Genomic DNA, 16,024 nt, shown 5'->3' on the forward strand with positions numbered 1-16,024 from the left:
AAAAAAGGCTGCACCAGTATTGGCATTTTATTTGATTATTTATTATTATGAAGTCAATAAAGATGGCTACATCTTTTATATAACAAACAACAAAGTAGTAGAAAGAGGATCTTTGAAGATCTGTGTTCTTGACTGAAGCCTCTAAAACTATCAGCCTAAAAGCACAATTTTGTCTATTTTTCCATTCCTTCCACTGATTTCAACCCCTGACCCTTAAGTCTGAAAGTATTGTTTTTATGCTGAATGCTTTACATGAAAATACAAAATACAATATTTTGGCAATGAATACAATAAGCATGAATAAATTCTTGTTTTCAATCTTCATTAAACAATGAACATGTTTACAAATGTTAATTTCCATGATATTATATCAGAGATGATCTAATCCCTGTGTGTTTTTACAGTGAATTACAATTTAATGTACATTTAAATAAAGTATAATACGTATATTTTTGTCTCTACATAGTAAACATATCAACCCATAGTCTCAGTTATATTATTTGAGGATTGAGGTCATTTGATAATTTCATGTTAACATTAAATCATATATGAACCCTTGCATCAAAATTCATATGCATGAGTTTTGATTGCATAGTTTTACATCGACCCTTGCAAGGCACACAGCTCCATCATCCTATACATTGTCACTTCAGATGTCCACTCAAATGGTATAAATGCTAAAGAACAATGAAAACACACGGAGAAAAATCCTGACTGAGCTTTTCATAATTCATGCATTAAAAGGTTATAAAAAAATCACACAACATGTACTCAAAATAAAAAAAAAGATTCCTGTGTAAAACAGGCATGCTAGACCATTTGTTGGATATTGCTGCTGTCCTTTTGAAACCATGTATCTCTGTATTTCGTGATTGTTATTTATTTTTAAAAAATCATAAATTTTGATTATTAGTCACATTTATTGAAAATATCTAACCAATAAGAAGTATTCAAAAGGGCTTGTCAAGTTTGACAACACAGTATTTAATCATTTAAAAAGTACAGTGTTTTTTCCATTTACTGAAAAACAGTGACTTTTGAGTTTTGGGGCTTTGAAAGGACAACAACGATATATTGGTCTTATCATAAGAAGGATGTACATCGTTTTCCTCAGTTTTTGAGATACAGTATATGCTTGATATGACACTAGCTGATGGGAGCTCCAGTTGTGACGAGTTTATTGTATGCTCCCTTCAGACCCATCAGATGGTCATGAGTACCCTTCTCGATTACATAACCCCGTGACATCACGGCTATGATGTCAGAGTTCTGGATCGTGGAAAGACGGTGAGCAATGACGATGCAAGTTCTGCCTTCTCTCGCTTTATCCAGGGCTTCCTGCACAGTCTGACACAAAAATACAAGTTAGAAGTTAAAAGTTAGAAGAATAAAGATTTTCTTTTTTCTATGCCGCTTACCTTCTCACTTTCTGTGTCCAGTGCTGAGGTGGCCTCGTCCAGCAAAAGTATTTTGGGGTCTCGTATGATCGCTCTAGCGATGGCAATACGCTGCTTCTGACCACGGGAAAGCTGGGAACCTTGGGAACCAACGCTTGTGTCGTATTTCTGTGTAAAGGAGGGATGGAAACAATAAGCATTTTTTCAAACCCACAAGAGAAAAATGCATTAAAATGCGCTAAAGTGGATTTATCTTAATAGATGACAAGTGTCCTTAGTATCCTTGTATTACAGTAAATCAGACATGAACGTTGTGTAAATCCTAAATGTGGATAATCTGAACATTCTCTAATACTTTACATCAGGAAGTGACATCACAAAATCATGCAGCTGGGCCTTTTTGGCTGCTGAGATGACATCATTCATGCTGAGCTCTCGTTGGTTGTCACCATAACGGATGTTCTCTGCAATACTGCAGTCAAATAAAATCGGCTCCTGGGAGACGATCCCGATCTTAGAGCGGAGGAACGCAACATTGATCCGGCTGGATTCATGGCCATCAATGAGCTAATGAATTAAGACAACCATTCAATTATAGTTAACAATGGAATTCAACGTAAGCGAATGTTTTGAGATTTCTTACCACACGGCCTTTATCAGGATCATAGAATCTCTCCAGGAGCTGAACACTAGTGCTCTTGCCACATCCACTGCTGCCCACAAAAGCCAAAGTCTGACCGGGCTTGACGCTCACATTCAACCCATTCAGAACCTGAATATCTGGCCTGGAGGGGTACGTGAACTTGCAGTCTAGAAACTCAATGTCCCCTTTAAAATTATCCTGAGAGAAAACACAAAAGAGAATTAAAGACAACGCTAGTGAGAGAGGCAACTAGCCTTGGTTTTAGTCAGAATAAACTACAATGTAGACTAGCTTTTCAATAATGCATGACAATTTTGTAGTGCATGTACAAAGGGTTCACATTCAAAGTTCTAAAAGGGTTCATCAAAATTATTTCTATCCACATTAAAGGGATAGTTCACCCAAAAATGAAGATTCTGTCATCATGTACTCACCTTCGAGTTGTTCCAAATCTGTATAAATGTCTTTGTTCTGATGAACACAGAGAAAGATATTTGGAAGAATGCTTGTAACCAGACAGATTTGCTCAGACCCCCCCCCCGTAGAAAACCATATTAGGAAAAAATAATTTATATTTTTTTGTTCTGCTGAACACAAAAGTAGACATTTTGAAGAATGTCGGACAGCAAACAGTTCTGGGGCATTTTTGACTACCATTGTATTTTTCCCTACTATGGGAGTCAATGGGGGGCAAAATCTGTCTGGTTAAAAGCATTCTTCCTAATATCTTTCTCTAAAATAAATTTATGCAGATTTGGTGAGTAAATTATGACATTTTTATTTTTGGGTGAAGTATCCCTTTAAATGCATTGCTCTTATTTTAAATCAATATAATTTGTCTCATTTTTGACTATTTTTATTTCTTATAAGGAATTTTAGGGGAAATTTTACTGAAAAGAACTGAGAAGTCCATTAAGGAACCCCACTATTTTAGGCTTGTTCGAGTTCATGCGACTGCACAAGAATCAGGCGGATGACATCAAAGTACTTTGAGAGCGATTCGAAAAACCATAAGGCGTTTTCTTTGGAATCGCTCTCGCGATACCTTGATGTTATTCGCCTGTCGATTCTTGCGGCGCCACATGAAGCCAAACAAGCCTTTTGTCTGCATTATTATATTTAAGAACTTTTATTTTTTATATCGTTCTTTATTGCACATAACAATATTTAGTATTTCATTGCTGTTGAGCAACCTTGTATCTCCATATTTTGTGACTTTTATTTAATTATTTTGATCAAATAAATCCTTACTATTGGCCACACTTCATGTTTGTCTGTGGGTTTTCCAAATATTTAACTAATCAAAAGCATTAAAGGCGCAATGTGTGATATTTAAGAGGATCTATTGACAGAAATGCAATATAATTTACATAACTATGTGTTCAGAGGTGTATAAAGACCTTATATAATGAAGCGTTATGTTTTTATTATCTTAGAATGAGCTATCTAAATACACCGCGGGTCCCCTTACATGGAATTCACCATGTTGTTTCTACAGTAGCCCTTACTGGACAAACTGCTAGAGAGCGCGTTTCATAAATACATGATCTCATTCAGCAAAGAAGCGAAAACGTGACGACATCTTAGTCCTGTGTCAGGGTTGGAGTGAGCCGTTGGTTGCAATTTTCAACATCACCACTAGATGCTGTTAAATAGTTTTAGTTAGTTATTTCCTTACGTCATTGAGAGTTCCTTTACAAATAGATTGTTAATTACCCATTTCTCTCCTTCACAGCTATAGATGCTAATTTTCGGGATGCGGTCGAGCAGCTTGAAGAATCGTGCAGCTGAGATCTTGGCTTTGGCGTAGTCTGGTGTGTAAGACGATGCTCGACCTAAAGCTGTTCCACTGGTAACGATGGCTGAAATCACCCTGCGGTTACAGAAACAGCTCTCAAAACCTCCTTTAACTCCACACACATATTTGAACAATCTCCTCTTCGCTGTTATCATCAAACCTGAAAACTAAGCTGAAGTGTAGCCCCTCTTGTCGAACCAGGTATCCGCCAAACCGGTAAGATGCTGAGTTTGCCATAAAGATCACGCACTGGGCAAAACCTTAACAGACGCCATAAACATTAGCCTTCTTTTTGGCAGCACGGTATGGGCCTTCCAGCTGTGCCTCATACATTTCCACAAAATTACGCTCTTTGCCCAGGCCAGCGATGGTGCGGATATTATTTAAAGCTTCGCCGGATATCTGCACAAAGAAACAAGACAAGTCTGTGAAACATATGATATTGTACATCAGCCTACAAGTGAGTCTAGTCTACAAGCTCACCTGCCCTGCCACCTCCATGGCTTCTTTGTCCTGTTTGGCGAATCCGGTGAGCATCTTAGCCTGGAATCCTCCAGAGAGAGCCAGGAAGGGCAGGAAGCACAGGATGACCAGCGTGAGCTTCCAGCTGAAGTAGAAGGAGATAATGATGGCCACACCAATGTTGGTCAGAGAATTCACGATCATGCCGATCTGAGAACCTGTGGCCTGGAGAGATGGAGATGGTGATGATATTTGTCGGTCAAATGTGTCATCTATATATGCATATCTATGATTAACACTAATAAACTTTTCTCACTCCTTGAACTTGTGAGGCGTCAGTGGCCAGTCTTGTGGTCAAAGCACCGGGGCTGTTTTTATGATCATCAAACCAGCCAACCTCCTGTCCCAACATCGCCTGGAAACCCAGACGTCTCAATCTACGAGTCAGCAACTCCCCAGATTTGGAGAACGAATAGCCCTGAGAAAGAAAGAAAGTTCTTTCAATGCCACTGACACTAAGGAGCTCACAAACACAATCTGTACATGTTATTGATCAAAATGAATATCTTGACACACCTGCAACATCTGTGTGAAAAAAGAAATCACACCAACGAGCACAAAGAACAGACAGATGCCATTGATTTCTCTCTTCTGCTCAACAGGATCAGGCATTGAGAAGGTCTGCAGGTAGGGATACAGGTACAGTCATGCTCAAAGGAGACACTTGCAAAACTGAGCAGAAGAGATGAAAAAAGCATAACATATCCTCACCGCCAGAATTTGACTGAAGAGGAGAGAGTACACCGGGTTCACCCCTCCGTTCACAGCTGCTCCGATACTTCCAAACAGCATGTAGGGCCATTCAGGAAGGTTATATTTCAGTATACGGGCCACGGGGGCTGGCTCCACCTCTTCTGCGTCATCATCGGGAAGCGTGCTCTGCATACACGCAGACATGTGTGTAAGATGTTTGTGCGATGTTCTGAGAGGTCGACCGATTGATCGGCCGGCCGATTAATCGGGCCGATTTCATCTGTGAGCCGAGGTTCATCTGTGAGCAGCTAAACGTTGTCGTGGCACACACGACGCTGCCTCTTGCGGCACTGTGATGTTCCCTTCTGCATGCTAACTTTTTAACTACCTGATAACTTCACAAGAAAACGGTAAGACTTAAATTCTTTTTATCCTTCGTTCTTAATCTAGCCTTGTATATTTCATTGATTAAATATGATGCTACTTGAGAATGCGAGGTTTTTTTTGGAACTCTATTGTTAGCGAGCCTTCGACCACATAGTTTGGGCTACATGTGTGCATGAGTACCAAAACCTGGGCTGCGTTCAGCCCCGACAAAACGTTGCAAAACGTTTTTTAAACGGAAACGGTGGTGCGGTTGAACACCCTGTTGTGATGTCGCAAGAGTTGAACTATGGCAGCTGAGAAGGCCATTCTTTGTGTTCTTTTTGAAGAATTTTCGGTATAAATACGTGTTGAATACTTCAAAATATGTGTCTTCTAATATCTTCAATTGTTGCATATACACATTTGTAAACGACTTTACTTGGACCCATTGTGCGAGCTGTCTCTTTAATCTATGAACGTGTGTGTTAGAAATTTGAAACGGGGAGAAAACATTCTGCTTGCTTGGTACATTTTTCGTCATTAAACCAAACGTTTAAGTCTTCAGCCGAAGTTTAAATCTTGTTTAGGCATTATGTCCGTAGGCGATGTTTTGTGGCTGTTTAACCGCATTCGACCACAATAGCGTCTATTTTCCTGTCAGGCTTTCTACTGTCATATAAAATAGAAAAAGGCTTAAAGCTAAATATGACTAAAAACCCAGTTACGAGCAGCAGGCTGTGTAATATGAGTGATTTTTTTATTTTTGTTTTCACTTAGATTATGACCATTTGACTAATATCAGTGTCTGCCAACAAACATAAACACAAAGCAATATTCTGTATCACTTCTTATTACTTAACCGTTAGATTTTATGAGATGAAGGTGGAAAGAAGTAAATCGGCCAATAAAAACGGCTCATATATCGGCCATTGGCTGGCTTGGTTTCTAAATATCGGCCAGAGAAAAACCCATATCGGTCGACCTCTCACATTAAATGATAAGGAATCAGGCTTGTGGTGTTGTTGAACGCTAACCTTGAGTTCCTGAGGAACCCAGGTTTCAGAGTGTGAGCGAGGGCCAAGCTCTCCAGCGATAGCCACAGAGGATTCAGGTATGATGTTTGATAACTGGGATCGAGATCTTTGGTGAATAGAGACCCTGGATTGTAAAGATTGTGAAAGAGAGAGTGATGGAGAGACAAAGAAAGTTTAACATTGCTTTTCTGTGTCTAACAATAAAAGAATTATTTCACCATTTTTTACCTCAAGCTCTCGCGATAACTTCCCGCTCTTTTGAAGCTCTTCCTCTCTGCATTTGGGTCACTACCTTCCTCTTCCTCCATTTCTGAGAAGAGTCAGTGGAAGATTAGAATCACTTTATTTGAATATTTATTCATTTGAGCAACTTGAAATAGGATTAAAACCCATTAAAGTTCATTTCACATGAGCCACATCATTGTGTCGTTCACCACATTGACCTTATTTTAAGCGTTGCTGATGGAGTGATAGAAGAAAGTTACCAGATAGCAAGAAAGTGTACACTTCCTATCCATTTTAATGGGTGCAGATATATTTACAAACGTTTATTTTTTTTAAATCCTGATATGTGCTTGGAAAGGTGTGCATGAACATTTTAATGCCCATTTTGTGCGTACACAGTGTTTAAACATCAGACTTCTGATAAAGAAGGCCAAAATAACACTTCATTAAAAATGAATACAAGAAGGTAAATAGAGGAAATGAGGAATTCAAGACCTGGCAATATAAAAATAGTTTCTTATTACATTTCTTATTGCTTTGAAGAGTTATTATTGCAATTTTATTTTATTTTTAATAGCTTGAATTTTTTATTAGTTTTCGTAATAATTTTCGATTTTTTTGTAATTATTGCGTATTTTTATAATATAATTATTTATTTGTTTATATTGCTATATAGTTCTTATTTTATCATTTTTGTTTTTATGATACGTTTTAGTTTAGTTTCTATTTTTTCCAGTTAATGTTTTAGAGTCTCAACGTATTTCAGTTTATTGCCAAGTCAGCATTTCTAGTTTTAGTTATATAGTTTTTTTTTAATAATATTTAGGCCAAAAGTTTATTTTATTTCAGTTAACAAATCATCACCTTGGAATTATAAGGTTCTAGTTATTCATGTTTTCTTATTTATATTGTGTGATGTTTTTTCGTTACATTTTTCTCTATACGTTGTGTACATTTGGGAACTTTTTTTGGAAAAACTAAAACGTTTCATCCACAGAGTCAAATGGCATGCAAAAACTTTGAAGCTCGCTATCTCACAACTGCTCAGAATGTAGATACAACCTTATAATTCCAAGGCAACAAATGGTATTATTAAATTTAGTTTCAGTTTTTGTAAATGATATAACCTTGCTTGTGTGTTCTCTAAAAGACCGAGGCAAATGTGTAAAAATTACAAACTTGGGTGCAAAATAGGTTCTGTCATTGCTGGTCCTGTAATAATTGGCTGATCTACAAAACAGCAAACAAGGTCAAAGTTGACATTTTTAAACTTTGTGACATTGTAGTTGATGCTTTGATCTACCGAGTTCAACGTACTGGAGAACATTGACACGCGTCATGTGAAACGACCTGAGTACTGAAGCTGAAAAGCAATATTTCACCTTGTCTGGCTTTTCGGTTGAGTGCTTTGTCTCCTTGGCTCTGAAGAGTGACCAGAGTAAAGTAGACACCCTTTCTTTCCAACAGCTCATCGTGTTTTCCACGTTCCACAGCACGGCCGTGCTCAAAGCCCACGATCACGTCTGCATTCTTAATTGTTGATAAACGGTGAGCGATAGAGATGGTGGTGCGCCCCAATCGGACCTTCAACAGAGGTTATGTCACGTCCTACCTGATGATTTAGATTTTCTTGATCACTGTTTGCAGATTGTGTTTGTGCTGCTGACCTGGTCCAAAGCTTCTTGTACAACAGCTTCACTCTCATTGTCCAGAGCTGATGTGGCCATGTCCAAGAGGAGGATTCTGGGATTCCTCACCAGCGCTCGGGCTATTGCGATTCGCTGTTTCTGCCCGCCACTCATCTGGCCTCCACCCTCACCTACCATAGTGTCAAATTTCTAAACGAAAAAGAAAATTTTGTTTAAAAATGTTGTATTGTGTCTTCAGCTAGTTAAGTAATGTGGTCTCCTGCCTGTGGTAAGTCCATGATGAAGTTGTAAGCATTAGCCTCTTTGGCTGCTTTGATGATGTCATCAGTCGAGACCCCAGGCCGTCCGTACCGAATGTTTTCAGCAATGGTGGTGGCAAACAAAACCGGCTCCTGCTCCACGATTCCAATCAGAGAACGAAGCCATTGGATGTTCAGACCTCGGATATCATGACCATCCAATGTAACCTGAGTAAAAAAACACCACCACACATTTCCATGAATTATGAATCGTATACATGAATAATACTGACAATATGTAAAACCTTTTTTTTACCATGCCTTCTCTTGGATCATAAAAGCGTTGGATGAGCTGGATAGTCGTGCTCTTCCCAGCACCGCTGGGACCCACAAATGCTGTTGTTTCTCCTGACTTCACCTGCAAACTGAGCTGATCCAAGATCTGTGAGAAAGACGTGAGAAGAGATGCAGAGAGTCATCTGGACCAGATGGAGGAAGAGAAGATGTCACTGTATTGGTGTGAATTGAAATGTTACCTTTACTTCAGGTCTAGATGGATAGTGAAATGTCACATTATGAAACTCCAGATCCCCTTTCACTTTGTCGAACTTATATCCAGCTTCAGAGAGACAATCGATCTCTGGTTCCTGAAGATCAAGGAACATTTGATCAAGATCATTCAAAGATAACAAAAACATAATGCTTCACCTCTGAACACAGTTATGTATATCGTGTTTCTGTCAATAGATCCTCCAAAAAATGACACATTGGACCTTTAATATCTCAGTTGTTTGTTTCTCTTAGACATCAATGAGATAAAATGGAGAGCAAATGGAAATGTTGGCTTAAGTCCTTACATCCCAGACATTTCTCTTGAGAAAAAGAGTCAAAATTCTCACAAATGTCTCAGACGAGTTTCAGAAGAGATCTCAAAATGTCACAAACTGAGCTCAGATTTGCCAAATCTGCAATCAAAAGAATCTCAATATAATCTCAAGTATTTCTCATCAAATCCTGACATTTTACCTCTACGATCTACAGTCGTTGTACAGCTCAATACTAGTTTATTTAAAAAAAAATCTCATTTGTTTCTGTTTTTATTCAAGTTAATACTGAAATTAAACAAAACCAAGAACTGTATCAAGCCTCCTGAGACATGAAAGAGCAAATTATGAGCAATAAAATTGTCCTCTGGGGTTTTTTCTCTTAGTATAGAAAGGGATCCAAAGATCTAAGACCACGAATGAACTTGGCTTTTATTTGAGATTGTGATGTTTGTATTTTTGTGATTCAGATGTCTTCGGGGTGCTTACGCGATCTATGGTCTCGAATATAATGGTAGCAGCTCCTCTTCCAGAAGCAAAGGCCTCCAGACAAGAAGACGCTTGGCCCAGATTCATCGCAGCTATGAGCACTCCAAAAAACACCTACAGTACATGCAAAACACACACACACAGCAACTTTTGAGGAAATCCAAACAAACGGTTTGAGTGTACGTAGTGTGTTTTTGCATAGGTTTGAATGTGGGTGTATACAGTAGTACCTGTAGTAATGTTCCTGGACTGTACTCTTGTGTGTTCAATACCAGACTAGATCCATACCAGAAAGCCAGTCCATAACACAAGAAGATGATGAGCCACATGTATCCAGTGAAGAATCCCATTATCAAACCTTTTCTGATGCCCCACTGCTGGGCGGAAACCAGATTACAATCATACCTGCACAGAAACAGAAATGGATGGATATGTGGTAAGTGACATTACATAGCAGTTGAATTTCTTCAGATTGAATCATCAGTTACCTCTCCACCTCTTTTCTCTCTCCGCCAAACGCTGCCACCGTGCGTATAGAAGACAAAACCTCATCTGCCACGGCACCTGCTTTAGCGTAAGCTTGCAACTCACGTCCTGTCAGTTTTGCCACAAACTGAACATGCAGACATTTAGGTCAACAAAATATTTTATTTCAGTCCATAAAGTTTACTAGTCTTTTTCACTTTCTCTTTATTCTCACCAGAGCCATGAGAGCCGCTCCGATGCCGATCAGAGGAGACACAGAGATAATGACCAGCGTGAGCTTCCAGCCCCTTACTAAGCCCAGAAGGAATCCACACACAAATGTGGTGAATCGCTGGATGAAAATCCCTACCTGATCGGCGATGGCATCATTTATCTTGTTGATGTCACTAGGGTAAAGATCGTATGAGATGGTACATGGAACATTCTTCACAATGCCCACTGTTTTAAAGCAGCTTCACAAACATGTGCTTACTCAGACATGCGTGTGTTGAGCTCTCCTACAGACGTGCAGTCAAACCAACCAATCTCCATTCTCATGACCTTCCTGAAATACATCTTCCTGATGATCTGAATCTGACGTGCTGCTGCCGTGACCCACAGAGAGATCTGAGGCAAACCACACAAAAATAAAACATGAAGAATCCTGCAGTTGAATCTCTTTAGCAATGTAATAAGGTTAGGCCAAGCTTCTGCATATGTGACCCTGGATTACAAAACCAGTCTTAAGTAGCACGGGAAATATTGTGTAAAGATATTAAAGATATTTTGTAAATTTCCTACCCTAAATATATCAAAACTTTATTTTTGTGAGTTGATGGCCTGCTACAGTGCCTCTGATTAACAACTTCGAAGGCAATTTTCTCAATATTTTGATTTTTTGCACCTTGATTTTTTGACTCATAAGACTGGTTGTGTTGTCCCGGGTCTCATTTGCTTCATTTTTACAAAAAAAAAACAATACGAAAAGACTGGAAAACATACTTGGAGGTATCCAAGAATGAAAACAGCCGTTCCAATGCCAACATAGTAATAAGCAAAATTGGTCATTTCATATTCAATGTCCAACAGCCTGAAAAAGAGAAATATGCCTTCATTACTATACAGCTTTTAGCAGAAACAAATCGTAAGATTGTAGTTTTCAATTACTGACAATAACTGATCTTTTTTTGCTATCATTTTTTGCGTATAATCACAGTTAACTATAAATTACAATAAAAGACTTTTTACTTATTATATTTAAAGAGAACAATGAATAATAATGAAAAAATAATATAATTATAAACAAATTATAACAATTAAAGATAATGATATCATTTATATTAAAGTTGTTTAATGTTAATTTCAACATATAGGCCTTCTATGTTGTTCACATTTGAGTATGAATAAAATAACTGTATTACGAGAGAGCATGAATTAACAGCTAATTATTATTTTAAAAATATTAATAATAACAATTATTATTATATCACTGAGCATACATGATTATATATATTTACAATACAATGTGCAAGCCTTTCCAGTGTTTGTTTTTTCATACTCTTACCCGCATGGCATGGTCATGTTTAGAGAAAGGTTTTCTTCTTCTGTCAGGTTTCGCCACTGAATAGTGTTATTCCGACATTCTTTCTCTGGATCCTTAAGCTCATTGAGCTCAATGTCATAGGCGATGAAGGTGTCGGTCAACAGGCCAAACACGAGCAGCATCAGCGGCTGAGCTGAGCCGTGCACAACCGCACACGAACTCCCAAATATCATCATCCAGATCTCTCTGCAACTGGCGAAGCGGAACTACAGGAGACATCACAAAGAAAGCACAATGTCAGCAATGGTGCCTCATATTTATATGCATTATAAACAAGCATGGCGTCGCTACACCCCTTTCATGAATTGATCATTAATAGCCCCTGTAGATGGACATCAGAAGCATGAAATGGAAGCAGAAAGGAGATGATGAGTTGAAGGAGGTAAAACTTGATCAACAAACTACAGTACATCCCCAGCCAGTCAGGTCTCAGACATTAAAGGAAAATGTCTCAGGTAAACCTTTGTCAAGTCTGTAAAATTGTATTGTTGAAGAACATTTGTGTTCTGTACTTTCAGAAATATAATTAATATTTAATTTTCTAGTTCTAGGACATTGCATAAAAAGATAACTATGTGCTGTTGACAGTACAGTTTAATGCAGTACATTGGTTAAAGAATGAACCAACTTTGTTTGGACTTGGCTGCGAAACCAGAAAATACAGTATATATTTTTTTTATAAAATATGCTCTTTATATTAGTTTGAGCCATAAAATGAATAAAATACTGTAATTGTAAATTCTTGAAAAGATGTAATTATTCATTGTTATCATTGTGTAATGAATGCAGATGTGCAAGAAAACAATTCTCTCCGCTTTCATTATTTTCACAGTGCATGCAAACATGTTTATAAAGTTTATGTTTAGTATGTTAACGATACTTAAGTATTTTTAAATACATAAATGTTTACCTTCCCTGCTATTGTTGCACTGTAGGAATAGTGGTTTAAGAAAGGGAAGTTTGTATAGTGTATTGTGCAGAGTTAAAGGGGTCATATGTCAAAGCTAAAACAAATATTATCGTTTGTATTTTATATTTTATATTTGTATGTATAAAACACTGTATTTTCCACACACCGTGCATGTTTGTATCTCCTCTTTGCCCCGCCTCTCTGAAACGTGCAGATTTTTTACAAAGCTTATCGCTCTGAAAGCAAGGTGTGCTATGATTGGCCAGTTAACCAGTGCGTAGTGATTGGTCGAATACTGCAAGCGTGTAACGGAAATGTAACGCCTCTTCCCATATTTGGAACATCAGGTTCCAAAGCAATTGTACTGACAGGTACACCCACCTTACTTGTGTATACATTTGGGCGGTCTTAGTCAACTCATACCACAAACTGACGTAGATTTGTGGGGGTGTGGTTACACGAGGCGTTTCAGGCAGGTCTGGGTGAGCATTCGCTTTTAGATAGAATGCATCTTTTGTTCAGACACTTTAATATTTGCAATTTTACGTGTCTAATACATGAATGGGCAACTTATAACACACAAAAGACACAGAAAAACACGTGTTCGCGCCATATGACCCCTTTAAGAAAAAACGTGATAGAAAAGTAATGGGGGCCTGTGCCCCAGTAGAGCTTTGGGTCTAGCAACACCCCTGCTATATATAAAACATTAGTTTTAGTTTAAATTCAGAAATTAACAGGACACATTTATGCCTACTGCAAGAATAAAAATAGCTGAAGAATGGTCTGCTAATTTCTTTATATTAGACATTGTTTTTAGCACCCTAGTGTATAGATAGGAATCCAATACTTAACCTAAAGTTATACTTTTTAACTAATGCTGTCAAAATTAGGTGCCCACGATCTTGCAGTGTTTTGTTCAATCCTGCATCAAAACAACTGTCTGTACAACTTAAATATAAATGAAGACTCTGATCAGCTTTTCTAACATAGGAGAGGTGTATTTAAAGAGAGGCGTTACCAGCTGAAAGAAGCCCACGCGAATAGCAGATTCTTCTTTCTTGTCATTTTTGGACCTGGGGATGAAAAGATGATGCTCAAATTAAATGTGAGAAATTAAACCTCCATCCTCAAAAGGAACAAAGATTTTATACTTGTTATCCTTGCTAGATGATGCCATTGTCCTGTAAGACACAAAGACATTTAGAGTTAAAGAACAGTTAAGAAGAAATTATTTGAGATAAAAGAATATGTATATGTTAAAAAGCAGAACTTACATATAATCACCATTTGTTTCTGTAACACACAAAATAAAAACATTTTCATTTATGTCTGCATTTCATAAATTATATGATAAGGCACTACAAAAATAAACAAAACAATAGTAGGCCTACTAATGAACAGTTTACCCTCATCTGAAAGTTCATAACCATCATTTTCTTTTCCAAACCTCTTGACTCTGCGCAGCTTCACGGTGCCTGGCATTGTTCTCACTTTTAAAATTTAGAGAAATATTTTCCATTATTATTGCTTAGAAATTATCACAGAGGAATATAGTTTATCATTTAAAATTTCAACCCGACACTAAATACTTACCAGGTTAATCCTGATTTGACAATCCTAGAAAAAATCCCACATTTAAACCATTCAATGGTTAATTTCGCTGTGAAAAATGTTCTCAGGGTCCTCCTAAAATCCAGACATGTTCTGGATGAAGTGTGGATTGATATCTTTATAGCTCCCAGAGTGAAATTGAATGATGTGCAGTGGTGAAGCTCTTACGTCTTTATCAACACTGTGTGTGTAGTTACATTTGGTGGTTGGTTTGGCCAAAGTTCGTTTAGGGAAGTCGTGCCACTCGGCGGCCATCTTTGCAACGCGCCTCCGGGCAGTTATTACGTAATTCAAACAAGGCGTGAATTGTCTCAATCGCCGGCTAAAATCCTAATTAAATGACATATTTAAAAACAACATTTAAAAATGATGTAAACTGTACCATAACGTTTGTTTCCTATGATCAAATTGCCCTTAAAAATATTATTTTTCATGTTGCTTTAGATATTACGCATGCGCAAAGCTTCGTTTGGGCGGCCATATTGAGCGTTCCGTTCATCTCCATTCATTTCAATGGCAGTGATGCATCTTGTTAATATTACTCTCTTTGGTTTGGCTCAGGTGGGGTAACTGTCCTGCAGGTTTGTCCTGCCACAGAGGGTGAATGACCCCCTTAGACAAACACTGAAAAAAATAAAGTTAACCATTCAGCCACATGTGCTCACAGGATATGAGCATTATTATGATGATATTTCCGCAGTTATGCACTGACATATGAAAAAATGTATTTTTTGATATTTATGATCATTATTTATTGTTTAATGTGTGTTAACATATACTAGCCTACACTCTTCTGCTTAAAAGGTTCTTCACAGTGATGCCATAGAAGAACCATTTTCGGTTCCACAAAGAACCATTTTTCACCATTGCGCCGAACGGTTCTCGTTGCTTAATCATTGCATCGAAGAACCTTTTGAAGCACATTTATTTTTAAGAGTGTATATTGTTCACATTTGAGTATAAATTAACTAAAATAATGCATTAAAAAAAATATATATACTGGATATATATATATATATATATATATATATATATACACACACAGTATATATATGTATGTAGTACTAAAAAAACTTTCATTATTTACACACCCTCATGTCATTCCAAACCTGTATTGACTTTTTTCCTCTGCAGAAAACAAGATATTTTAAAGAACGTTAGTGAAGAAACAACATTGACCCCCATTGACTTCCAGTGTATGGACACAAGACCACATAGAAATTTCTCAAAATATCTTCTTTTGTGTTCCACATCTATGATTTTCTGGAACCTCAAACTGCTAGAAGAGGTCATAGGCCAGGAAGGGTAATGAATGATAAAAACATTTTAATAACCAAATAATGTCACATTAAACATTAGGCCAGTATTGAATCGGACTGACTTTACTATGAAATGTGAGATTTCTAAAGGTGAACAGATATAGTTCAGGGAACTGTTTCTCTGATAGACTAAAGTGAGGTAAAGGTTTGTTAGGTCAACGCTCTTACTGTGTTTCCGTCCCGCAAGAAGAGGGCACAGCTGACCTCTTTATGCACTTTGCTTTAAACTAACAT

General features: G+C 37.7%; 1 protein-coding gene across 1 annotated transcript; it reads right to left on the reverse strand.

Moving 5' to 3' along the window:
• Positions 1–1,146: 1,146 nt before the first annotated feature.
• On the reverse strand, positions 1,147–14,342 carry abcb11b (ATP-binding cassette, sub-family B (MDR/TAP), member 11b). The gene is given in 28 exon segments (XM_057361916.1): positions 1,147–1,347; positions 1,419–1,565; positions 1,758–1,964; positions 2,041–2,238; positions 3,757–3,913; positions 3,999–4,240; positions 4,322–4,525; positions 4,617–4,778; positions 4,877–4,981; positions 5,072–5,239; positions 6,448–6,577; positions 6,682–6,763; positions 8,061–8,262; positions 8,346–8,516; positions 8,591–8,794; positions 8,883–9,008; positions 9,103–9,213; positions 9,880–9,993; positions 10,110–10,284; positions 10,368–10,492; positions 10,580–10,751; positions 10,838–10,971; positions 11,347–11,434; positions 11,909–12,153; positions 13,879–13,933; positions 14,012–14,041; positions 14,135–14,153; positions 14,267–14,342. Coding segments are annotated over 28 exon segments (4,050 nt in total).
• Positions 14,343–16,024: the final 1,682 nt, after the last annotated feature.

This window comes from Triplophysa rosa, linkage group LG20, assembly GCF_024868665.1.
Source record: "Triplophysa rosa linkage group LG20, Trosa_1v2, whole genome shotgun sequence".
Classification (NCBI taxonomy): Eukaryota; Metazoa; Chordata; class Actinopteri; order Cypriniformes; family Nemacheilidae; genus Triplophysa; species Triplophysa rosa.